Raw genomic sequence first — 26,992 nt, forward strand, 5'->3', positions numbered from 1 at the left:
CGTTTGAAGCTTCAAATTTGTTTGCTTTGGGAATGACTTAGCAATGTCTTACTAGCAAGAAATATTTACCAGCAAGAAATTCGTGAGTAATTACTGGTTATGTTTTAATTGGGAGTTTAGCAAGGGAATAGTCACTGCTGAAATTCAGATTTTGGGATGCAGCGCAGATTTTGTTTTTGGCTTTGGGCAGTTCGAGATTGTTTCAGTGGTTTTTATGTTTACCGACATGTTAAGACAGCAAGAGAAACTAATTTCCCTGACCATCATCCAAATTCAATTCGGTTCAGACTTGTCCAGGCTTATATATTTGGATTTTTGTGAAGTGATATACTGTATGGAAGATCACCTTAATTTTGGGAAAATAAGCACTGCGACAGCGTTTTCTGTCCGTTTGCATTTTATTTTTGTGATTTTATACCGTCCTATTAGCTGTCAACCTTGTCTCAGTTGTTATATTTTCATTTGAGTCTGAAACTTCAGGATTCAAGTCCCAATTTAGGCATTTGAGTTCATAATCTAAGCTATTGATTCAGTGCATAAAGAGGAAATTGTGTTTTCAGAAGCAAACTTTTTAGATAAGATGTGAAACTGTGGCTCTGCCCATCATCCCCACTATTTTTCATTTTGTCGAGCACAAGCCATTAAACTTTATTAAATGTAGACTCTTTGAGTTACCATATATGTGGCCTGCGCCAGAACTTTTGGATTGCTACACATGCCCGATAGTTTAAAGGGAGCGTTAGCTCCATCCACACCTTCAGATTGATGTATTGCACAGTTCAGAGTTTGGGAATTCTATGGTCATAGGCAACATTTATGTTCATATCTCGATCAACATCTAAAACAGTTTACAGTGTATCTGGTTATTTTATTTTAGTTTCCGGGGCCTTAATGTACATGATTGTAGCCAAAATATTTCACACAATGCAGAAATAATTACTTCTCAAAAGTACTTAAGTAACTGCAAAGTGCTTTCAATTGTCCTAGAGCTTGTACATGAAATACAAGTTATTTCTCTGTTTCTTACAGTACTTGTCCTTTCCCTTTGTTCTCTTTCATAATTTTGCAGTTTTTTTCTGCTTTTTCTCCATTGTGATGTCTATATTTTATACATTGGCAGGAGTACTATAATAAATTCAAATAAATTGGTTTTGTTCTGTGCCAGATATAGTAGTGCACAATTTGCACTCTATTGTATGAAATTTGTACTATTCAACAATCGAAGAATTTGATATCTAAACTAACTCATGAACAGTGGCTTTTGGGACCACTGGTCATATAAGCTATCAGGTCTACTGCAGTAAACTTCTGTTGGCAGCCTACTTGCTAAATGTGCTTGAATGTTCAAAATGAAAACTATATTAGAAATGTTTAAGTAGTCATGGGGAAGCACTGCATTCTAGGGAAGCAATGCACCATTACCAGAGACCATAATAGAATTTGTGGCTGGAGGAAATTAAATAAAACTCCTCCAGCACCCTCAGCCATCTTATCGCATGGAGTTTGAAAATCTGTTCATTTGAGGGCGGCACGGTGGCTCAGTGGTTAGCACTGCTGCCTCACAGCACCAGGGTCCTGGGTTCAATTCCTGCCTGTCTGTGTGGAGTTTGTACATTCTCCCTGTGCCTGCGTGGGTTTCCTCCGGATGCTCCAGTTTCCTTCCACAATCCAAAAGATATGCAGGTCAGGTGAATTAGCCATGCTAAATTGCCCACAGTGTTAGGTTGTTAGGTATGTTAGTCAGGGGTAAATATAGGGTAATGGGTTTGGGTGGGTTTCTTTTCGGAGGGGCAATGTGGACTTGTTGGGCCAAAGGGCCTGTTTCCACACTGTAGAGAATCTAATCTTTACATATGAAGTCCATGCTGGAAAAGAGCCACACGAGTCTCATGCTGAGGGTTAGTGTACCCTAGAACTCTGGGAAGCTAGGCAAGTAATTGCTGCACCCCTTGATGAGATATTTGGATCATTGATAGTCACAGGTGAGGTTTCGGAAGACTGGAGGTTGGCTAACATGGTGCCACTATTTAAGAAAGGTAGTAAGGAAAATTCAGGGGACTATAGACCAGTGATCCTGATGTTTGTAGTGGGCAAGTTGATGGAGGGAATCCTGAGGAACAGGATGTACATGTATTTGGAAAGGCAAGGACTGATTAGGGATAGTCAACATAGCTTTGTGCGTGGGAAAGCACGTCTCATGAACTTGATTGAGTTTTTTGAAGAAGCAACAAAGAGGATTGATGAGGGCAGAGCGGTGGACATGATCTGTATTGACTTCAGTAAGGTGTTCAACAAGGTTCCTCAAGACAGACCGGTTAGCAAAGTTAAATCACCTGGAATACAGGGAGAACTAGCTATTTGGATACAGAATTGGCTCGACACCACGGTGGTGGTGGAGGATTGCATTTCGGACTGGAGGCCTGTGCCACAAGAATCGGTGCTGGGTGCTCTGCTTTGTCATTTATATGAATCATTTGGACGTGAACATAGGAGGTAGAGTTAGTAAGTTTGCAGATGACACCAAAATTGAAGGTGTAGTGGACAGTGAAGAATGTTACCTCGGTCAACAGGATCTTGACCAGATGGTCCAATGGGCCAAGGTGTGGTAGATGGAGTTTAATTTAGATAAATGTGAAGGTGTTGCATTTTGGAAAGGTAAATCGGGGCAGGTAATGGTAAGATTAGATTAGATTCTCTCCAGTGGAAACAGGCCCTTCGGCCCAACCAGTCCACACCGGCCCTCTGAAGAGTAACCCTGCCAGACCCATTTCCCTCTGTCTAATTGACTTAACACTATGTGCCAATTTAGCATGGCCAATTCACCTAACCTGCACATCTTTGGACTGTGGGAGGAAACCCACACAGACACTGGGAGAACGTGCAAACTCCACACAGACAATCATCCGAGGCTGGGATCGAACTTGGGACCCTGATGCTGTGAGGCAGCAATGCTAACCACTGAGCCACCGTGCCACCCCAAAGGTCCTGGAGAGTGTTACCGAACAAAGAGAGCTTGGAGTGCACGTTCATAGTTCCTTGCAAGTAGAGTCTCAGTTGATAGGGTATTGAAGAAGATGTTTAGTATAGAATGCCTACAGTGTGGAAGCAGGCCCTTCAGCTCAACAAGTCCACACTGACCCTCTGAAGAGTAACCCACCAAGACTCATTCCCCTACCCTATTACTCTACATTTATCTCTGAACACTGTGGGCAATTTAGCATGGTTAATTTACCTAACCTGCACATCTTTGGATTGTGGTTAGCAAGGTTTAATCAGATGGAATAAAGGGAGAACTAGCCATTTGAGAACTGACTCGAGCATAGAAAACAGAGGGTGGTGGTGGGAGGAAACTGGAGCAATTGGAGGAAACCCACACAAACCCGGGGAGAATGTGCAGACTCCGCACACAAGTCGCCCGAGGCTGGAATCAAACCTGGTCCCTGGTGCTGTGAGGCAGCAGTGCTAACCAATTAGCCACCATGCCGTCCCAGTATGCTTTTCTTTATTGGTCAAAGTATTGAGTACAGGAGTTGGGAGGTTATGTTGCAGCTGTACAGGACATTTGTTAGGCCCCTTTTGGAATATAATGTGCAATTCTGGTCTACCTCCTATAGAAAGGATGTTGTGAAACTTGAAAAGGTTCAGAAAAGATTTACAAGGATGTTGCCAGGATTTGAGTTACATGGATAGTCTTGGGCTGTTTTCCCTAGAGTGTCTGAGGCTGATGGGTGACCTTATAGGGGTTTATAAAAAAATGAGGGGCATAGATAGGGGAAATAGACAAGATTTTTTTCCCTGGGGTTGGGGGAATTCCAGAACTAGAGGGCATAAGTTTAGGGTGAGAGGGTAAAGATTTAAAGGGGACGTTCGGGGCAACTTTTTCACGCAGAGTATGATGCATGAATGAAATGAGCTGCCTGAGGAAGTGGTGGACGCTGGTACAATTGCAACATTTAAGAGGCATTTGGATGGGTATATGAATGGGAAGGGTTTGGAGAGATATGGGCCCAGGTGCTGGCAGGTGGGACTAGATTGGGTTGGGATATCTGGTCGGCGTGGACAGGTTGGACCGGGTCGGCGTGGACAGGTTGGACCGAAGGGTCTGTTTCCATGCTGTACATCTCTATGATTCTATGAATGTGTTAGGGTATGGGCCAAGTGCTGGCAAATGGGATGAGCTCAATTTAGGATATATGGTTGGCATGTTTGTGTTGGATCGAAGGATCTGTTTCCGTGCTATACATCTGTATGACTATGATTGAAAATAACAAGTGCTGGAGATGTAGCAGGTCATACTGCATCTATAGAGAGAGAGAGAGAGCAAGCTAGCTAACGTTTCAAGTCTAGATGACTGTTCAGAGCTGAAGTAAAGTGGAGACAGCATTTATGCTATGGTTTTGGGGGGTGCTGCGGGAGTAGGCGTAGGTGCTGGATAAGAAAAGATGTTGTTAGTTCCATTTAAGTGATCGGAATGTGGGAATGACAGAACAGTGGTGTCTCCTGCCAGACTAGAAAGGACAGTAAGTGGAATGGGAGGGGACGACATGATAACACCTCAAAGAAAGGGAAAAAATGTTCACAATTTAAAGGTGTTGAACTCCATATTAAATCCAGAAGGCTGCAAAGTGCCTCGTCTCATCATGAGAATGGCTAGTGCTAAATTATTTTATTCTGATGAACCGGTTTCACTATTCCTCAACTACTACAAAGAACAGCTGAGTGCAAATAAGTAATTACTCACCATACCCATCCTGTACAACAAGGCTGAGTGCCATTTTTACTTTTTATTATCCTTTCTGTACCTAGTTTCTGCCTCATGGAGTGGAATGGAGATCAAGTTTGTGTTCTCACTGCTTGATGTAACTTGAAAGTGCTCAGACACTTTTCATACCTCAGCAAGAAGGTTTTTTGAAAATTACTAAGCAGTGTAATGAAGTCCTTAAGGATCACTCAACTTGTAAAATGTTACTAAACATGATTATATGTATGTGTGCTTGTGCATTCATAGATTGCAGAAAAATAATCTTAATTATTCAGGTGGAGACGGTATAAATCAAAGATGCATGTAACATGAGTAATGTACTAATAATGTTTAACTTCAGTTTGAAACTCAGCACTAATGCTGGGAAGGTGCATTCTTAGAAACTGTACAAGATTGGTCTCTGTGCATTGAGGAACCAACTAGGGATTAGACTATTTTGGATTAGTAGTATATAAGGCGAAAGGAGATAATTAATAACTTGGCTGTGAAGAAGCCTTTGGGCGGCTGAGAAATAAATGGGAATGTAGCTTAGAAGGCGATAGGTGGATGAAGGTGGGGGCTGATAGTTATAGGTTGGAGTGAAGGGTGGAGCACATAAGTAGGAAGGATGATGGATAGGTAGGACAGTTCAAGAGGGCGGTGCCAAGTTGGAGGGTTCGATCTAGGATAAGTTGGGGGGCGCGGGGAGATGAGAAAACTGGTGCATTCAACATTGAATCAATGTGGTTGGAGGCTCCCAAGGCGAAATATGAGGTGTTCTTCCTCCAGTCATTGGATGGCTAGGATTCGGCGGTGGAGGAGGCCCAGGACTTGCATGTCCTTTTCAGAGAGGGAGAGTGTTGCAGTGTTTGGCCACTGGGCGGGATTTTTTGGTGCGCGTGTGCCGGAGATGTTCGTTGGAACGTTCTGCAAGTCGGCGCCTGCCTTCCTAGTGTTGAGGAGACCACACCGAGAGCAATGGACACAGTAGCTGAGGTGTTTGGAGGGTGGTTTACTGTGGGGTGTGGACCTGTTTTAAAAAATTCTCAAGGTCAGGTTCGTAGGAGAGTAGTCTGACACAGAACAAACGACCAAGAGGCGAGTCTGCTAGAATATGAGCATTTTATTCCCCGCAGCGTCGCCACAACCAGGTCTCATACTTACAACGGGTCTGGCTTATACTCACTCTACATGTTACCGGAACTGGGAGCCGTCAGTTCTCGTAGAGCGGTTGCCAACAACCCACGCTCGGCGGTTAAACGTAACCCCGGAGCAGACTCACCGAACTGGAGACTTTTCCAGCTGATATACTCTTTTCCAGATATAAACATTCATGTGAACAGCAGAGCAAGGCTAAAAAACACATTCCATTCTGGTTACATACAGATAAGAAGATTCACACGGGGAGGTGTGTAATAAGATTCACACGGGACTAAGCAACACCTCCATTCCGGTTAGATTCACACATGTATTGGGACATAATTTTTAACCCTTTCACCACAGGACCTAATGTGGGAGTCGCTGGTGGAATGCTGAACGGAGTGAGGAGGGAATATATCCCTGGTAGTGGGATCTGACTGTAGGTGACAGAGGATGATTTGTTGTATCTGGAGGCTGGTGGGGGGAGGGGTGGTTCTGTTCTTGTTACGGTTGGAGGGGTGTGCTTCAAGGGTGGAGCTGCGGGAAGTGGAGGATATGTGCTGGAGTCCTCACTTTCTCCTCCTACCATACTTAGAACCCAACAAAGGAGAACCAAGAAATTGATTAAGAAAGTGAAAAGCAAATAGCATGAGACCTAAAAGTGCACTGTAAAAGCTGCTTCAGATATGTAGAAAGGAGAAGAATTGCTGTAACAAATTTGGGCCTGTGACAGATAGGAACAGGAATGTTTATGGTGGAGAAAATGGAAATGGCAGGGAAACAAAATCTCCTAGAAATGAGAGATGACCAAAGAATGTTTGAAACTGAAGAACTGAAAGAAATTAGTATTGGCAATTTTTAAAAACTTTATTTATTCGTATATGGGCATCTCTGGCCTGGCAAACATTTATTACCCATCCATAATTTCCTGGGGGCCGTTAAGTATGAACCACATTGTTATGGGTCTGAAGCCATGTGTAGGCCAGGCCAGGTAAGAAAGGCAGCTTCCTTCCCTGAAGGACATTAGTGAACCAGATGGGTTTTTCATGGTCATCAGTAGATTCCTTATTCCAGATATTTATTGAATTCAAATTCCACCATCTGCTATGGCAAAATTCAAACCCAGGTGTCCAGAACATTACCATTAGGCTATTATATCTCCGCATTCTGCTAATGCTTGAAATGTAAACTGGATTGAAGGTTGATAAATCCTCTGAATCAGATTAACTTGGTCCCAGAGATTTGAAGGAGGTAGCTAGAGAGATAATATATACATTGGTGGTTATCTTTTGAAATTCTGTAGATTCTAGGATAGGTTTCTGCTGAATGGAGAATAGTGCATATAACCTTATTTAAGGAAAGAGGGAGACGAGAGAACCACAGACTGGTTTGATGTCAGTAGTAGAAAAATGTTCGAATCTATTATGAAGGATGTCATAACTGGGCGCAACATTGGAAAACTGAGCAAAGTCGATGTTTATTTACATATAGGAAATCCATATTTGATAAACTTACTGGAAGTTTTGAGGATATTATTTGTAGCATTGATAAATAAGAGCCAGTGGATGTGATACTTTAGGATTTTCAGAAGGCTTTTGATCATGTCTCTCACAGAGGGGTTCATGTATAAGATTAGAATTTGTGGGATTGAGGGAAATACATTTGCATGGAATGAGAATTGGTCAACAGACAGAAAACAGTACAAGTAGGAATAAATAGACAATTCTCAGGGTGAAGGACTGTTACTCACAGAAGAGTAACAAGAATGAGTGCTACATCCATATTTGCTGACTACCTATATGAATGGATGTGGGGACCAATTGTGATATTTCAAACTTTGACGGGAATGCAAGTTCTGCGGAGGCTGCAAGGAAGTGTTCAGGAGTACTTGAGTAGGCTAAATATATGGGCCCGGACATGGCACGTATTATATAATGTGAATAGTATGAAGTTATTCACTTCTGTTCTTTTTTTAAAAAGGCAGCAAATTTCTGAAGTGGTGATGGGTTGGAAAATGCAGGTGTGCAAAAAGACCTTGGTGTTCCTGTCCATGAGTTAACAAAGGTTAGCATGCAATTGTAGCAAGCAGTTAGGAAGATAATTTGTTTGTCGGTCTTTATCGCAAGGGAGTTTGAATACAGGACTAAAGGTGTACTATTGTGTACAGTTTTGAACTCTTTATCCAAAGAGGGATATATCTGCCATCGAGCGAGTGCAGTGGATGTTTACCAGTTTAATTTCTGGGATGGTATGATTGTCTTATGAGGAGCCATTGAGGATACTGGGACTGTATTTGCTGGAGGTTTGAAGAATGCGAGTGACTTCATTGAAACCTAACAAATTCTTATAGAGTGTGACAAGGTGAATGTAGATAAGGTGTTCCCAAGTTGTTCTAAAATCAAAGGACCATGATGAGGGTTGGTCATTTAGAACTGAAATAATGATGCATTTCTTCACTTGGGAATGATGACTCTAGAATTCTACCCCAATGGCTGTGAAAGCTCAATCGTTGAGTTTGTTCGAGGCAGAAGTCATAGAGTCATAGACATGTACAGCACGGAAACAGACCCTTCGGTCCAACTCATCCATGCCGACCAGATATCGCAACCCAATCTAATCCCACCTGCCAGCACCTGGCCCATATCCCCCCAAACCCTTCCTATTCATATACGCATCCAGATGCCTTTTAAATGTAGGAATTGTACTCTACTCCACCACTTCCTCTGGCAGCCCATTCCACGTGCACACTACCCTCTGTGTGAAAATGTTGCCTCTTAGGTCCCTTTTATATCTTTCCCCCCCTCGCCCTAAACCTATACCCTCTAGTTCTGGGCTTGCCCAACCCAGGGAAAAGACCTTGTCTATTTATCCTATCCATGGCCCTCATGATTTTATAAACCTCTATAAGGTCACCCCTCAGCCTCCGACGCTCGAGGGAAAATATCCCTAGCCTTTTCAATCTTTCCTTATAGCTTAAATCCTCCAACCTTTGCAACATCCTTATAAATCTTTTCTGAACCCTTTCAAGTTTCATAACATCCTTCCAATAGGAAGGAGACCAGAACTGCATGCAATACTGTAAAAGTGGCCTAACGAATGTCCTATATTGCCACAACATGACCTCCCAACTCCTGTACGCAATACTCTGACCAACAAAGGAAGGTATACCAACTTTGTCTTCATTATCCTATCGACCTGCAACTCTACTTCCAAGGATCTATGAACCTGCACTCCAAGGTCTCTTTGTTCAGCAACACTCCCTAGGACCTTACCATTAAGTGTATAAGTCCTGCTGAGATTTGCTTTCCCAAAATGCAGCACCTCACATTTGTCTAAATTAACTCCATCTGCCACTGCTCAGCCCATTGGCTCACCTGATCAAGATCCCTTTGTAATCCGAGATAACCTTCGCTGTCCACTACACCTCTAATTTTGGTGTCATCTATAAATTTACTAACTATACCTCTTAAGCTCACATCCAAATCATTAATATAAATGACTGAAAGTACTGGACCCAGCACTGATCCTTGTGGCACTCCACTGGTCACAGGCCTCCAGTCTGAAAAACAACCCTCCACCACTACCCTCTGTCTTCTACCTTTGAGCCAGTTCTGTATCCAAATGGCTAGTCCTCCCTGTATTCCATGAGATCTAATCTTGCTAACCAGTCTCCCATGGGGAACCTTATCGAACACCTTACTGAAGTCCATATTGATCATGTTTTCCACTCTGCCGTCATCAATCCTGTTTGTTACGTCTTCAAAAAAACTCAAACAAGTTTGTGAGACATGATTTCCCACACACAAAGCCATGTTGACAATCCCTAATCAGTCCTTGCCTTTCAAAATACATGTATATCCTTCCCTCAGGATTCCCTCCAACAACCTGCCCACCACTGACATCAGGATAACTGGTCTATAGTTCCCTGGTTTGTCCTTACCACCTTTCTTTGAGTGGCACCACCTTAGCCAACCTCCAGTCTTCTGGCACCTCACCTGTGACTATCGATGATCCAAATATCTCAGCAAGGGGCCCAGCAATCACTTCTCTAGCTTCCCAAGAGTTCTCGGGTACACCTGATCAGGTTCCATTTTTATGCATTTCAAGACATCCAGCACTGCCTTCTGTAATATGGACATTTTTCAAGATGTCACTATCTATTTCCCTGCATTCTATATCTTCCATGTCCTTTTCCACAGTAAAACACTGATGCAAAATACTCATTCAGTATCTCATGCAGCTCCACACAAAGGCCGCCTTGCTGATCTTTGAGGGACCCTATTCTCTCCCTAGTTACCCTTTTGTCCTTAATGTATTTGTAAAAACTCTTTGGATTCTCCTTAATTCTATTTGCCAAAGCTATCTCATTGCCCCTTTTTGCTCTCCTGATTTCCCTCTTGGATATACTCCTACTGCCTTTATACTCTTCTAAGGATTCACTTGGTCTATCCTGTCTATACCTGACATATGCTTCCTTCTTTTTCTTAACCAAACCCTCAATTTCTTTAGTCATTCGGCATTCTCTATACTCAAAATTGGCCTTTCTCCAGATGAGACCTTCAACTTTTAGATCTGGTCTATCTTTTTCCATCACTATTTTAAAATTAATAGAATTATGGTCGCTGGCCCCAAAGTGCTTCCCCACTGACATCTCCGTCACCTGCCCTGCCTTACTTCCCAAGAGTAGGTCAAGTTTTGCACCTTCTCTAGCAGGTACATCCACATACTGAATCAAAAGTTTTCTTGTACATGCTTAACAAACTTCTCTCCATCTAAACCCTTAACACTGTGTCTGTGTTTGAAACACAGTCTGTGTTTGAAAAGTTAAAATCCCCTACATAACCACCCTATTATTTTTACAGATAACTGAGATCTCCTTCCAAATTTGTTTCCCAATTCCCTCTATTAGGGGGTCTATAAATACAATCCCAGTGTGGTGATCATCCCTTTCTTATTTCTCCGTTCCACCCAAATAACTTTCCAGAATGTACTTCCAGGAATATCCTCCCTCAGAACAGCTGTAATGCTATCCCTAATCAAAAATGTCACTCCCCCTCCTCTCTCGACTCCCTTTCTGTCCTTCCTGTAGCATTTTGTATCCTGGAACATTAAGTTGCCAGTCTTGTCCATCCATGAGCCATGTTTCTGTAATTGCTCTGATATCCCAGTCCCATGTTCCTAACCATGCCCTGAGTTCATCTGTCTTTCCTGTTAGACCCTTTGCATTGAAATAAATGCAGTTTAGTTTATCAGTCCTATCTTGTTCTCTGTTTTGTCCGTGCCTGCCCTGATTGTTTGGCTCGCTTCTTTTGTCAGCTGTACCAGTCTCGGATTGATCTCTTTCCTCACTATCTCCTTTGGTCATCCACCGATCTATCCTCCTATTCCTACCCTCGGGAGCTCGTAGCACCGGGAGTAATCCAGATATTACTACTCTCGAGGACCTCTATTTTAAATTCCTGCCTAACTCTCTGTAATCTCCCTTCAGAATCTCACCCTTTTTCCTTCCTATGTCGTTGGTTCCAATGTGTACAATGACTTCCTTGAGAACATTCTCTCTGAGACATCCTTGATCCTGGCACCAGGGAAGCCACACACCATTCTGATTTTTTGCTGCTAGCCACCGAAACGTCTGTCTGTACCTCGGACTAGAGAGTCCCCAACACAATCGATCTCTTGGAACCCGGCATACCCCTCATTGCATTAGAGCCAGTCTCAATACGAGAAACTTCGTGCTGTTCGTGCTACGTTGCCCTGAGAATCTATCACTCCCTACATTTTCCAAAACGGCATACTTGTTTGAAATGGGGATAGCCACAGAAAACTCCTGCACTACCTGCCTACCTCTCTTACCTTTCCTCGAGTTCACCCATCTATGTGAGTCCTCTTAATTTTAAAAATGCCGTTGTTTTGACTTTGTTTTGGAACTTTGGACAAAAAATGCAACAGCATATAAATTGGTAGTTGCTGCTCCTGGAATTCAAGGAAATCACCTCCAACACTTGAAATACCTCAAGAAAGGAGTAGCCTGTTACAGCCAGAAATTTTTCCCGTTCTCCAGTGTAAAGACATGTAATGATATGGAGGTAATGCAAGAATGTGGCATTGCAGTAGATAATTAGCCATGGCCTAATTGAATAGGTTCAATGGACTAAACAACCATTCCATTACTGCAATACTGTATTGCAGTAAATTCTTCTGTTGTGTTTTCAATGTATTTCAGGCTTGGGGTGATAACTTGCAAATATCAATCACACCACATTGATGCCAGGCGATGCCATCTCTGAGAGTGACTCTAAATATTCCTCTGGGCATTCAGTCGTGTTGCTAAATCCCTAACCATTCATTTCTTGGTGTTTAACTTTGACTGGAAACTTGTCGGGCATATAAATACTATGGCTGCCAGAGCAGGTCAGAAGCTATAAATTCTGCATCAAGTAACTTGCCTTCTGGCTCCTCAGTCCCCGTCCATCATCTGCAAGACACAAATAAGTTTAATGGCATTCTCTCCTGTTGCTTGAATGAGTGCAGCTCCAAAAACCAACCAGCATATCCAATGCAAAGCAGCCCATTTTATTAGTATAACATCTGCCTTAAACAGTTACTTCCTCATCCAGAACTCTCTTGCTGTCCATAATCCTGCATCAAGTCCTGTTTTCAGCCTTCACCTGTGTGCTTGTTCAGGTACATGGACTGTTATTTTAAGAAATGCTTGATGTTTTAAAAAAAAAAGTCTATACTTTTAACTTACACCATAGATTCACCTCTCCTAGAACTTTATACCCCTACAACCCTTAATGCTCTCTACATTCTCCAGTTTGGGCCAGGTGTGCATTCCAATTTTAATCACTCCTGAATTTATGGTTCTTGAATTCCTTTTCCAAACCTCTGTCACTACCTCTCATCATTTATGTTGGTAGTTAAAACATACTTCTTTGATCAAGCCTTTGGCCATCTACTGTAATATGGCCTGGCCAGGAATAGGTTTTGTTTGCTAACTATCTTGTGAAGCACCTTTGAATGCCTTACTGTATTAAAAATGCTATGTAAATTTGGGTTGTTATTCCTACCTTATAGCTGAAAGTTTGGAAGTGGGTGAAAACAGTCATGGAGTGGTACAGGTCATGAAAGAAGAGATAACGTTTGTGACAAAAGTTGTCCATCCAAATTAGTACAATCCCATCTTTTTGCTAAGGTAAAAGAAGCACAAACTATATTTTAATTTTGCAATACTGTGCCCAAATGCAAGTGAACAGTGATTTAAGATGGCTTTCTCTAGGATGTCATGAATTCAAAAATTACATTGAAATTTCAATCAAAAGATGTTTTTCAAATTTTTTTCTTCATAAGTGAGTTTTTTGAAATGCTTTTAATATCTAAAAATACAGAAATAACTCAGTAAATTCTCTAAACAATTGGAGATGTTCACTTATTTCTAAATGATTGTATAGGAGATGTATTGTTTACATAATGTAACTACTAAAACTATTGTTGTATATCTTGTTACATAACTATTACTATTATTTCAATACTAGTGTAATTACATCCCGTGATTTTGATCTATAGATAGAACTAGACCACTAGTTGACTGTTGATAGTTGTCTGAATTAAAATGTTTAAAACACTGCTTCGGAGTTGATTCCTCCCTTTGGGTAGAGTGCAAACCACGACGAAAACAGCAACAGCTGATACATAGGAGACTGTGCCAGCCAATAGCATGGATGTGACTACTTGAGGTTGTTTGTGTTACAGTCTGTATATTATGCACAGTCCTGCTGGGGAATGTTCAGTCAAGCTGTTTATTCACTGTATCATCTATAAATAGCCTTTTGCTCTCCTGAAAATGAGAGTTGCAGTTAATGTATATACTGTGAAGTCCACCACTCATTTATTGGTATAAATTTTAACCCTTAACATTTGTTTTATTCATTCAATGGATATAGGCTTTGCTGGCTGGGCCATAACTGCCTTTGAAAAGGTGGTGGTGAGCTACATTTTTGAACCGCTACAGTCGACATATAGGTACAAGTAGGGAGGAAAATCCAGAATATTGATCTACTGACACTGTAGGGACAGCATTTTCTTTCCATATAGACTAGTGAATGGCTGGAAAGGAACTTGCAGGTAGTGGTGTTCCCATGTATCTGCTGCTCTCAGCCTTCTTCATAGTAGCATGTTATGAAGGTGTAAGTGTGTACTATACCTTTTGAGAGAGGAAACTAGCAAGGACTGACCAAAAGCATAGAGTGCTGAACAAATGGGCGACACGGTGGCACAGTGGTTAGCACTGCTGCCTCACAGCGCCGGAGACCCGGGTTCAATTCCCGCCTCAGGCGACTGACTGTGTGGAGTTTGCACATTCTCCCCGTGTCTGCGTGGGGTTGCTCCGGTTTCTTCCCACAGTCCAAAGATGTGCAGGTCAGGTGAATTGGCCATGCTAAATTGCCTGTAGTGTTAGGTAAAGGGGTAAATATTGAGGAATGGGTGGGTTGCGCTTCGGCGGGTCGGTGTGGACTTGTTGGGCAAAGGGCCTGTTTCCACACTGTAATGTAATCTAATCTAATCTATAAAAAAAAATTAAAATGTAACACTTGGTTGGAACATGAAACCAATGAAATAATCCTATGTTTCGGGGTATAAAACTGGACATTTTGCACAGTTAGGGAGAGAGCTGCCAAGTACCAACAAGTATAGACTGCTAGCCACATAGCTCTCTGAAAGGTGCCTTTCCATGAGAAAAGTTGTGCAGCAGAAGACCACAGAAGAGACTACTCGGGAAGATCTGTGCAGGAAAATCGACAAAGCTGACTTTTTTGAAACTTTGTTTTGGCAAAACTTAATCAGGGGTTTTTATCGGACCAGTATTATAGAGTGGGAGGTAAAAGATAGGTTTAAGAGAAAGAAGTTGTAAATAGTGGTTTTAATGTTCTCTGTCGGACTTAAAGAATTAAAATTGAAGAAAGAGAGGAGAAGAAGGGGGTAAGAAGAAAGGGGGGAGAAGGAAGAGGTTGAGAAGAAGTGTTGGGGGGGAAGTCAAGAGATTATGAAGAGGTCAAACAGGCTATTTTAAGTGCTTATGAATTGGTCCCAGAAGTGTATAGATTGCAGTTCAGAAACACAATGAAGGAAACAGGTCAGACTTATGTTGAGTTCGAAAGAATTAAACATAGTAATTTTGATAGATGGGTGCAGGCCTTAAAGGGATAGATAAGACCTGTGCAGCTCTAAAAGAGATTATTCTGCTGAAGGAGTTCCACAGATGGTAACAATTCACGTGGAGGAACAGAAAGTTCAGGAATTCAGAAGGGCAGCAGAGTTAGCAGGTGAATATATGTTGATGCATAAGACAAGCTTCCGGCCAGAATTTCATCCTGTGAGGGATAGAAGGGGAGATCCTACACTATGAAACCAAGAGTAGAGAGCACAGGTAATTGTTTGCCACAGGTTAAAGAACCCCAAGAGGGTGGAAAGGAGGTGAAAGGTCTCAGGTGTTTCACTGTAATGGAGTTGAACACAGAACTACAGTGTGGGTGGTTTCAGAAGGGCACTGGGAAAAGACATTTTCACTGCCAGGAAGTGGGACATGTAAAGTCACAGGCACTCTGGGAAAAGATGTGGTAAAATAAGCTAAGCCAGTGGCATTAGCGAAATTAGTAAAGGAAACCCCAAGGAAAGCCGAAGAGCAGTAGGAGAGTCCACAGCTTGGGCAGGAGCTAGGTATGGAGTTAGTACCCTATCTCTATAATGAACTCGCCTCTGTGAGTAAAGTTTACTCAGAAAGAACTGGGGATGAAGGACAAGAAGTTATAATTTTGACAGATATAGAATCTAACCAGTCTCTTATAGTAAGAGATGAGCGAATTTGCACTCTTTCTGATCTGTTACCTGAGAGTGTGGTAATTTGTGGGATAGTTGGATAGAAATTTAGCATTCTCCTATGGAAGATCAAGTTGGAGTGGCAACTTGGCTGGGGAAGTAACAGTGGGAGTGATTGACAGAGTGTCAGTTCCTGGAATCCAGTTTATTTTTGGGAATGATTTAGCAGGGTCCTAGTTGGGAGTGACACCCCTTGTGGAAAACTAAGAAACCGAAGAGTTAAAAGAAAAATGTATGCGGATGCGTACTCCGAAAAGGAGGCAGAGAATATTCCTAAGGGTTATTATCTGAAAGCTAGAATCCTAAGACTGAAATGGAGACCATGGCAGGTTAGTGTAGAGGAGAAATGAGCTGAAGTGCGCCACATTGTGTTGCCGGTAGCATACAGACAGAATGTGTTACAGGTAGCACATGAGCTACCTGTAGGAGGTGACCTAGGGGTACGAAAGACTCAGACTAAGATACAAAAACATTTTTATTGGCCTGGAATGCACAAGGATGTGATTAACTTTTGCCATACATATCATACATGACAAATGATAGGTAAGCCACAGGCAATCATAAAACCAGCACCTTTGTTGCCAATTCCTGCGTTCGAAGAACCTTTCATATGGGTTATAATTGATAATGTAGGTCCCCACCGGATAACTAGAAGAGAGAAAGAACTCAAGAAATGGGTATTAGTTACTGCCCTGCAGAGTGAGGAATCAAATTCAGATGTTGTGGATTTTGATGGGCCTCAAAATATGTTTAAAAAATGATTTCCTTGAGGAGTGGAAACTATCTATCTCAGGAGCAAAGAACGTCGTTGAAAGGTTTGTTACTGCAGTATGAGGACATATGTAGGAATCAGATGGCGAGGACTAATGCTGTTGTACGTAAACTAGATGTAGGGAGTACTGTTCCGATAAAACAACACCCCTATCTGCTTAAGCCTTTCAAAGCCAGACAGACAGATCCAGAAGGAGGTGGAGACCACATCGAGTGGAGTTCGTTGATTGTCTTAGTTCCCAAACTGGACGGGACTCAACAATTTTGGGTGGATTATCGGAAGGTCAATGCTGTTACAAAATCGGACTCATGTTCAGTACTGAGATTGGAGGACTGTTTTGAGGAAAGTCGGACAAGCGAGTTACATCACCAAGTTGGACTTACTCCGTGGTTACTGGCAGGTACCTTTATCAGAGATGGTAAAAGAACTTTGTGTTTGTAACCCAAATGGGCTATATCAGTTTAAAGTGATGCCCTTTGGAATGAAGAACGCATCTGTCACATTCCAAAGACTCATGAATAGAGTTGTGACTGGGTTAACTGTTTGTTAACCTTCATCTATTTGAACGATGTAGTGATCTTTACTAAGTCCTGGAAAGGTCAAATGGCACAGTTGGCAGAGCTCTTTGAATGACTACGAGAAGCAAAACTGGTAGTAAACTTAAACAAAATTGAATTTGCGAAAGCAGAGGTGACATTTTGGGATATAATATCGGTCATGGAAGATTGACCCCACGGAATACAAAGATGAAGGCCATCAAGGAATTTTCATGACCAACCTCGAAGAAAGAGGTGCTGCAATTCTTGGGACTATGCAGATTCTATCAGAAATTTGTTCCAAACTTCAGCAGTGCAATTACACCGTTAACTGATTTGCTGAAGAGGAACCCAGTGTTTCGGTGGATAGAAAAATGCCAGGAGGCATTCGACCATTTTAAAAGCAATATTAACCACCACACCAGTTTTAGCTACACCGCATTTTTTTGAAACCTTTCAAAGTTGCCATCGATACTAGTAATATAGGAGTTGGAGCTGTACTGCTACAGTAAGCTGAGGATGGGATTGAATGGCCAGTTGGTTCCTTTTCGAAGAAACGCAACATCCATCAAAGGAAATACTCCATGATAGATAAAGAACTATTGAGTTTGGTACTGGCCTTATAACATTTTAATGTGTACATCACAATGCGTCAGAGATGGTAACATACATGGATCACAATCGTCTTACTGTTCTTAACTAATAGGTGATTAGATTAGATTAGATTCCCTACAGTGCAGAAACAATCCCTTCGGCCCAACAAGTCCACACCGACCCTCTGAAAAGTCACCCACCCAGACCCATCCCTCCACTCATGCACCTATCACTATGGGCAATTTAACATGGCCAATTCACCTCACCTGCACATCTTTGGACTGTGGGAGGAAACCGGAGTACCCAGAGGAAACCCACGCAGACACAGGGAGAATGTGCAAGCTCCACACAGTCGCCCAAAGTTGGAACCGAACCCAGGTCCCTGGCGCTGCGGGACAGCAGTGCTAACAACTGTGCCGCCCACAGTTCTTGGAATGCCTTAAAGGCAAGAATATGAAACTATTTCATTGGAGTCCTATGTTACAGGCTCTTAATTTACAAATCATTCATGTTGCGGGTCGTAAGAATGTAATCACAGATGCATGATCGTGAATTTAACTGATAAAGTATAGATGAAATTGGTATCTATTCAATGTTATATGTGGCAACAAGTTAATATGAACTTAGATTAAAGTCATATGTATGTTATGGTAATGTGATTAAGGAATAGAAAAAAAAGCCATCTTTTCGTTATGATGGTTCATTTTGTTTTATTAAGGGAGAAGGTGTTATGAAGGTGTAGGTGTGTACTGAACCTTTGAGAGAGAGGAAGTGAGCAAGGACTGACCGAAAGCACAGAGTTCTGAATAAGGTAAAAATGAAACAAATAGCTGGAGTTATGTTGCTGTGGAACAAAAACAAATTCAAATTTGGCCAATCAGTTTAAATTATGCCCCAGATATCAAAATCCAATAGAATTTGTATTTACTGTTTTGGTGACATAAAGCCAATGAAATGATCCATGTTGGGGTATAAAACCGGACATTTTGAACAGTTAGGGGAGAACTGCCAAGCAAATAGTTCTCTGAAAGGTGCCTGTCCAGAAGAAAAGTTGTGAGCAGAAGACCACAGAAGAGACTATCCAGGAAAACCCAGAGGAAAATCGACAGAGCTGACTGGTTTTGAAGCATGGTTTTTTTTTGTAAATCTAAATCAGGGTTTTTTATTGGACCAGTATTGTAGAGTGGGAGGTAAAAGATAGGTTTAAGAGAAAAGAGTTGTAAAAAGTGATTTTAATGTTCTCTGTTGGACTTGAAGTAAAAATTAACAATTTTATTCTTTAATGAAATATGGGATAGTTCTTTGCCTCTTAAAATTTAACAGATTATAGCGCAAGATGAGCTTCTCTGTGTTGGGTTTAAATTAGCAGAAGGGTTTATCCAGTGTCATAACAAGTAGTTACCGGTTTGAAACGTTCTGTTTAAGGACCTTGACGAATTTCTACAGTGCACTTTGAAGCTGGTCTATAATGCTATACTGTGCATTGGTAATGGAGAGTGTGAATACTTGTGGATGTGGTGCCAGTCAAGCAGCTACTTTATTCTGGATAGTGTAGATCATCTTGTGTTGTTGGAACAGCATTCATCCTAGGTTCGTAGGGAAAATTCCGTCATATTCCTGATTTGAATATGTGGATTGTGGACAGGCTTTGAAAGGTTAGATGAGTTATTTAAAGTAGGATTCCTAGCATCTGACCTTCTTTTGAAGCCACTGTATTTACACAGAGTCCAGATCATTTTTTTGGGTCAGTGTAACCCCCAGGATATTGATATTGAGGGTATCAATGATAGTGTGCCATTGAATGTCAAGGATGATGCTTTGATTCTCTTGTTGGAGATGGCTATTGCCTGGCATGTTTGTGGCATGAATAGTATTTGCTCCTTGTCAGCCAAAGCCTGGATATTGCTGTATTTGGACATATACTGCATCATTTTCTGAGGATTTGTGTACAGTGCTGAATGTTGAACAATCATTAGTAAAAATCTCCAGTTCTGACCTTATGATGGGGAGAATGTCATTGATGTAGCTTAAGCTAATTGGCCCTACAATACTGCGTGGTGAACTCCTGGAGCTGAGATGATTGAATTGATATGCACAACCACGTTTCTTTGTGCTAGATAAAACTCTCTTCTGATTGGAGTTTTCTCCCACAATTCCCATTGTTTCTATTTTTGCTTTGGCTGTTTGATGCTGCACTCTCTCAAATACTGCCTTGAGGTCATGGGCAGTTACATTTGCTTCATCTCTGGAATTCAGCACTTCTTGTCTGTGTTTGAACCAAGGGCTATAATGAGGTCAGGGAACAAGTGGCCTTGGAAGGACCCAAATTGAGTGTCAGCACGCAGTTATTGATAAACAAATACTGCTCAAGAGTGCTGTTGATGACACCCTTTCCATTACTATCGATTGATTGAGAGGAGAACTGGGGTGGTGATTGGTCAGGTTAGGTTTTTTGTAAACGGTATACCTGAACAGTTTTCCACATTGCCAGTTAGATGCCAGTTGTAGTTGGACTGAAATAGTTTGGCTAGAGAAGCAACAAGGTTTTGAGCACAAAACGTCAGTACAATTGGTGGAACATTGTTAAGGGCCATAATCTTTGCAGTATCTAGTGCTTCCAACCATTTCTCAAAAACACATGGAGTGATTTACATTGGTTGAAAACTGCATTCTGTGATACTGGGGTCGCTGGATGAGGTGGAAATGGCTCAGCCACTCAGTGCTTCTGGGTGAAGATTGTTGCTAATGCCTCAGCTCTATCATTTGCATTTTTAATGAACTTTTTAAATGATTTGTCGATTTGTTAAGAGCATTGTTACACGGTTATTGAATTTCTACGTTCTTGTGAAGGAGAAACAGCATCAAGTTCATTTTGGATGTTTGCTTTTTCAAAAATGACAAGTCTTCCAGGCCAGTTTTAAAATTGATTGCATGCTGTCTTTTTGAACTTTGTACACGTAGTATTGTCTGTCTTGGAGTGCAGCAAAGGCATGGCTGACAGAATTTCTCAAGCGCTCATGTTGCTGATGCACAATCTGGGTCTCAGTGATTGTGGATTAATGGTTAAGGAGTTTTTGAAAATATGCTTTCCAGTATCTTCAACCTTTTAACCCTTGACACACATGCTACATGCTAAGTTGGCAGTTTGAGAAGGTAGATTTTAAAGTTCATGAGAATGTTTGGAGAAACCATAAGCTGTCTTCCAGACGCTCATTCCATGTAGTTTTCAAATACAAGTAGTGTGCCATTCTATTTTACTTAAGACTTAATTGCTGTATTAAGATTTAAGTTAAGATTCTTAACCTTTGCATTTCCGCACATAAGAAACTTGATCTATCTTTAATTGTCGCTGAAATATAACTGTTCTATCAAATGTTCTACCGCCTAAGTATGAAGGAGTGTCTCTGGAATTTCTTGAACACTTTCCATACTTTCACAGCACCACACTCGGAAAGCCGCAATTGATGAGATCCACAGCAGATCAGCTGCGCCATTTCAGGCTTCTACAGAGTACAGCAGCAAGTGTTTGACATTGTTCTTCATAAGTCATCAAAATCTCATGTGCACTGAGCAACAATCATCACCACACTTCTGTGTTTCACTGAGACCCAGACTGTGTATAGCAATGCGAGTGCTTGAGAACTTCTGTCAGCCATGCCTCTGCTGCAGTCCACATTCAGTGGGAAGATGGTCATACAAATGTTTATGTCCTCAGTGAAGCAAGCTCTGCAAGCATTCGAACAAAATTCTTGCAGAATCAATTATAGCAGACTAGACACTGTCCATGTTAAGGTTAAAAGGCATCCCTACCACCAGATCCAGTTTTTCAGGTGATTACAAAGAAAATGCTTCAGTGACACTTTGAAGACCATAAAGTTTGGCAACGTTGGTTTTAACAATATATAGGAGCTTGCTAAGTCATTCAGAATAGTGTCAACTTGTCTATAAAGCTGCATCATATTTGGAGTCACATGTTGCAGAGAAGCAAAATAAGGAAGATAACCCTGCACTCCAGATCCCATTACTTCACGGGACATCCTGCACCCAAGATGTGTGGGTTAAGAATTAGTCTATTTAGCTCTGTGAAGACCAATGGCAGAAACAGCACACTTTTGATGTGGTCGTGTTAATGTAATAGTCTTGGGAAATTACTGTATTTTCTAACTTTTTTGTTTTCATTTGGCACCTTTAGAAATTATTGTTTATTATATATGTAAGATGTACAGATGAATAAGGGAACCTTTAAAACCAGAAAATAACAGACCTACTGAAAATGTTGTGTTTTCCAGGTGTACCTTTAGGTTCCCCAGCACAAATATTAAGATCTCGTTTACTGCACTCTGCAGTGAAAAAAAAGAGAAACAGGAGGCCCCAGAATCTCCAGTGAGGCCAGTCCAACCACAAATCTCCCCTCTGAAGATAAACATTCCAGACAACATAGCTGATCTGATCAGTCCCCTCCCTTCTCCTACTGGAACAATCAGGTAAGCTGCTGGATAACTGTGTATTTCTGTGCTACAAAATTTTTCATTTGTTACAGTTTAAATTATAGACAAACTGTACAGTAGAGGTCACTGAAATCTTTATTTAAACAGATGAGCTTTCAGAATTTCGATTTGAAGGGAGCAATACGCCAGAGGAAGAAATTGAGAGAGAGCATTCTGAAAAGTAGATTAAGATGTTCTTGATCTCCAAATTATCTAGCATTGTTATTTTACAAGTTGAATGTCCAGGTGCTAAACTACAGCATTACTAAAACTGGCTTATTACATGAACTTTCTCTCAGGAATTAAATTTGTTGACCTTCCTCATCCTGAAACATCTGACAGTCTGAGGATTTAAATCAGTCCGATTACAACCTGGGAGTCGTTGTCATAGAGATGTACAGCATGGAGGTCGAACTCGTCCATGCTGACCAAGTATCCTAACCTAATCTAGTCCCATTTGCCAGCACTTGGCCCATATCCCTCTAAACCCTTCCTGTTCATATACCCATACAGATGCATTTTAACTGTTGTAATAGTACCAGCCTAGACTACTTCCTGTGACAGCTCATTCCATACATCATCCTTTGTGTGAAAAAGTTGCTCCTTAGGTTCTTTTTATATCTTTCCCCTCTCATCCTAAACTTATGCCTTTTCTAGTTCTGGATCCTACTCCCCCCTCCCCCACAGGGAAAAGACTTTGTCTGTTTACCCTACCAATGCCCCTCATGATATAAACCTCTATAAAATCATATTTAACTCTGAGATAAACGTCTGACTGCATATATGTTATCACTAGGAAGACCTGTTTGCATTTCTGAAACGTTGCTTCAAACGTCCAAATCTCTACAATCTATCCAGTCTCACACCTTCCAAAATTGCTTTGTCTGTCTGATTTCTATCCCTTTGCATATCCCTGATGTTAATGACTTCACCATTGCTGGTTACCCCTATAGCTGACTCTCAAGTTGTGAAATGCCCTCACTGCCTTTCTCTACCTTGTTTTCCTCCTTTAAGAGAATCCTTTTTGTTTATCTCTTCATGTGGGTTCAGTGTCATTTTGTTTTAGAATGTCCTTGTGAAACACACCCTTATGTTAAAGAGCGTAATAAATATAGATGATATATTCTCCTCCTGTCTAGTTAACAGCCTTTCTCTGCTGCACTTGGTATTCTGATCATGGCAAAGCCACTGGCTTTCACAAAGTAGCGACCCTAATTGTTACATGCCTATTAATGGCCACCCCGCACATTAATTGGGGCTTAACCTCCTCATTCTTCTTTCAACTCCTACCATTCCTCCCCAAGATTGCACTGGGGTCATTAGCAGATGAACCATATATATTGCCCTCTATTTATTGTGTTCTCGCAAATGATAACTGTCCATCCTTGGCATATCAAAGGAAAAAGAAAATTAGTTACTTGTCTACAATTTAGAGGAACCTAGCTCACAAATGATTTGTTCCCCATTCGTTGAAACCACTTGCCAGGCTATAGGTTTTATGTTGTGCCCTGTCCATAACACAACAGCAATGGCTCTTGTTGCCAGGTTCTGCCTTTTAAGATATCCCCTTACCCTTAATACCTCTGGGTACTTTTTCTTCATTTTAGTCACTTAAATCTTTTCCACGTCTCCAAACTTTCATGTAAATTACTTGTTTGCTGCCCTCCCAGGTCATTTACTTCTTAACAAGCATTTTGATCAACACTGTTAACCTCTCAGAGACTTGACATTTTATCACCGTATGTTATTTTTGGAAGCAAACACAATTATAGTTAGTAGTACATACTACTATTATAGTTAACTTTTTCTAAAATTTAGTGTATAACTGATTTTTTGTTGCACTTCTGCAACATTTGACTTACGGAGCTTTTCGATTTTATTCGCAGTGCTGCAAACTCCTGCCCCTCCAGCCCAAGGGGTGCAGGTTCTTCTGGTTACCGAATAAGTCGTGGGCTTCATTCTGACCTGCAAATAATGTCTGACCCTACACAAAACAACTCTGAGAATGACAAGGAAACATCAGACGGAGACAGCCCAAAGGTCAGCACTCAAAACGAAGAAGTTGCTTTTAAAATATGTTTGACCAACTTTTTACAAAGAGAGGAGGAAAATCCTTTTACCGAACATGAACATCACTGGCTGGGCACGCATTTGCTGTCCATCCTTTACTGCCCTTGAGAAAGTGATGGTGAGCTGTGTTCTTTGAAGCACTAGGGCCATGTGATATAGGTGCACCTCCAGTGCTGATAAGAAAGTTGTGTGACATAACATATGGGTAATGTTGGTCAACAACTATTTCCAGACATAAAATAGCACATGAAGACCTTTCATATAGGGTCTAATTATGAATTTTTCATTTAAGGTGGTGGAGAGTACTCATCTATCAATGTATCAAAGCACCATCCAAGTATTACAAGTTCATTTTTTTCACAACAGTCTGAATTGTGTTACTCACGAACAATGAAGCTTTATTTCTCTTCAGCCACTCTTGTCCTCATTAGTTTTATTTCCCTGTATCACCCCTGCACCCCCTCACTCCCCACCAAAATTCTCTCTCACATGCACTGTAGGTATTTTAGCCAACAGCTAAACAGCCAACAAGAATTCCACCTTGTCTGTATAGAAAAGCCAACCAAGTACTTGATAGGCCAACTACAGGCCGTTCCCCAGGAACGGAAAACCCACCATTGTTGCTGGTTGACACTGATCCAAGGCCAAGGATTGTCACTGGCTAGAGGGAACTGATGATCGGAGGGATTTTGAGGGAAATTTGCATGTAATGAGGATCAGCAACAAGAATTGCTCCACGTACACTCCTGTCCAATTCTGTGACCTTTGACCAGGCACTCAGTGCTTTGAAAGAGGGGCTCCAGAAACAGCCTCAGCTAGGTTTGCTTCCTATGCAGCAAGCATCATTCCCTTGCTGGGTGAATACCAGCAACAGTGGTATAGGGTTATTAAGTAGGCATCAATTTGCCACATAAGGGGATCAGTGGCAGTAGGTCCAGAAATTATTCACATGCTTTGCTATCACCAATTTAATTGACGAGGTGAGAAGGTGAGGGATCCCCACCCACTATCTTCCAGCTTGATCAAATATCTATGCACAAACATCTCTCTACCCCCCGTTTGTTTTTTTCTATGTTCACTGATGTCTTAATTCAAGGGCTCACAGATTAGCTATTTAAGATTGTGGTGGTACTCTACACTAAACACTCGAAAGTACACCAATTTACATACCCTCCTACTCTTCACTGTAAAGAAAGAACTTCCATTTATTTGACCTCCTTCACACCCTTATGAAGTTCTAAAACACTTGATGCCAGGTGAAGTATTTTCGACTCTGATGACTCTTGTACTGTGGGGAAATGTGGCAACACATATTACATGACAAGATTCCACAAACAGTAGTGAAGCTAATGACCAGATGATTTGTTTTCATGGTCTTTGATTGAAAAGCAAATAATGACTAGGGCATTGCAAGAATTCTACAGTTCTCCTTTGAGTAGTACCATGTCATCTTTTATGTACGTTTGAGAAAGACAGAGCCTCTGCTTAATAAAACCACCAAATGATGATACTCAAGTACTGTACTGATTTTCAGGCTTGATTGTATGCCCCAGGTATCTGGAGTGAGTTTGCACCAACAACCTTCCAGTTTATGGGAGGTTGAGTGGCTGAAAGGATGCACGCTCGCTTACTTGCAATCTACCCCCTAGTCAATGACAAGTTCCAGGCTGGCAGAGCCAGAGAGGAGATAGAGTGTGGTTAGAAGGAGAGAGGTTAGCTGAGAGAGTCAGGGGCTTAGAATTAAGGAGGGCTAGCGTAGGCAGAGAGGAGATTAGGTAGGTAGGGTAGAGCAAGGCAGAGAAGCCCTGCCAGTATTGGAGAATGAGGCAGAGTGGAGGTTGGTATTCCAAGCAGGGCTACCTTGAAAGGGCTGGAGAGGGGAAGGGCGGGGGATGGGGGGAGGTTAGAGAAGTAACTGGGTTCCCTCCTGCTAGAGGCGGCACGGTGGCTCAGTGGTTAGCACTGCTGTCTCACAGCACCAGGGACCTGGATTCAATTCCAGCCCCTTGTCTACATGGGTTTCCTCTGGGTGCTGTAGTTTCCTCCCACAATCCGAAGATGTACATGTCAGGTGAATTGGCCATGCTAAATTGCCCATAGTGTTAGGTGCATTAGTCTGAGGGAAATGGGTCTGGGTGGATTTCTCTTTGGAAGGTCAGTGTGGACTTGTTGGGCTGAACAGCCTGTTTCCACACTAGGGAAGCTAATCTAATCTTACAAGCCTGGACTGGTGTGCTGTTTTCTGTTAAAAGGCACATAAACTCTCAATTTATTGTGAGGGGCTAGAATTAGTTTCTCACTATTCCATTATGGAACTGCAGTGTGTAAAAGCTTGAAAATTCCATATATTTTAACTAAATTTGTGTTTATGAAATGTGAGCTGTACAGCATTAACAGTATCATACTTGTTTTTATCCGTTAGCATGGAAGCATAATTTCTTGTGACAAAAATACTATTTCTCGTGATGATATTTTAAAATGTCTTCAGAATTAAACTGTAGAAATTTTTAAAAATGCAGTAAGGAATTTTATAAAAATACTTAGAGGTTTACAAAATTATGAGGGGCACGGATAGGATAAATAGTCCCCTGGGGTCGGGGAGTCCAGAACTAGAGGGCATAGGTTTAGGGTGAGAGGGGAAAGATATAAAAGAGACCTAAGGGGCAACTTTTTCATGCAGAGGGTGATAAGTGTATGGAATGAGCTGCCAGAGGAAGTGGTGGACGCTGGTACAATTGCAACATTTAAGAGGCATTTGGATGGGTATATGAATAGG

The 26,992-nt window shown here is 41.6% G+C and overlaps 1 protein-coding gene across 1 annotated transcript in view; it reads left to right on the forward strand.

Annotated features, from left to right (window-relative positions):
- foxk2b (forkhead box K2b) overlaps positions 1 to 26,992 on the forward strand; it is a 133,396-nt gene that overhangs the window by 80,536 nt on the left and 25,868 nt on the right. Inside the window, exons 2-3 of the mRNA XM_043714480.1 lie at positions 21,949 to 22,143; positions 24,033 to 24,186. Of these exons, the coding sequence (XP_043570415.1) occupies positions 21,949 to 22,143; positions 24,033 to 24,186 (349 nt within the window). The remainder of the gene's footprint in view (positions 1 to 21,948; positions 22,144 to 24,032; positions 24,187 to 26,992) is intronic.

Source organism: Chiloscyllium plagiosum, chromosome 24, assembly GCF_004010195.1.
Source record: "Chiloscyllium plagiosum isolate BGI_BamShark_2017 chromosome 24, ASM401019v2, whole genome shotgun sequence".
Lineage (NCBI taxonomy): Eukaryota > Metazoa > Chordata > Chondrichthyes > Orectolobiformes > Hemiscylliidae > Chiloscyllium > Chiloscyllium plagiosum.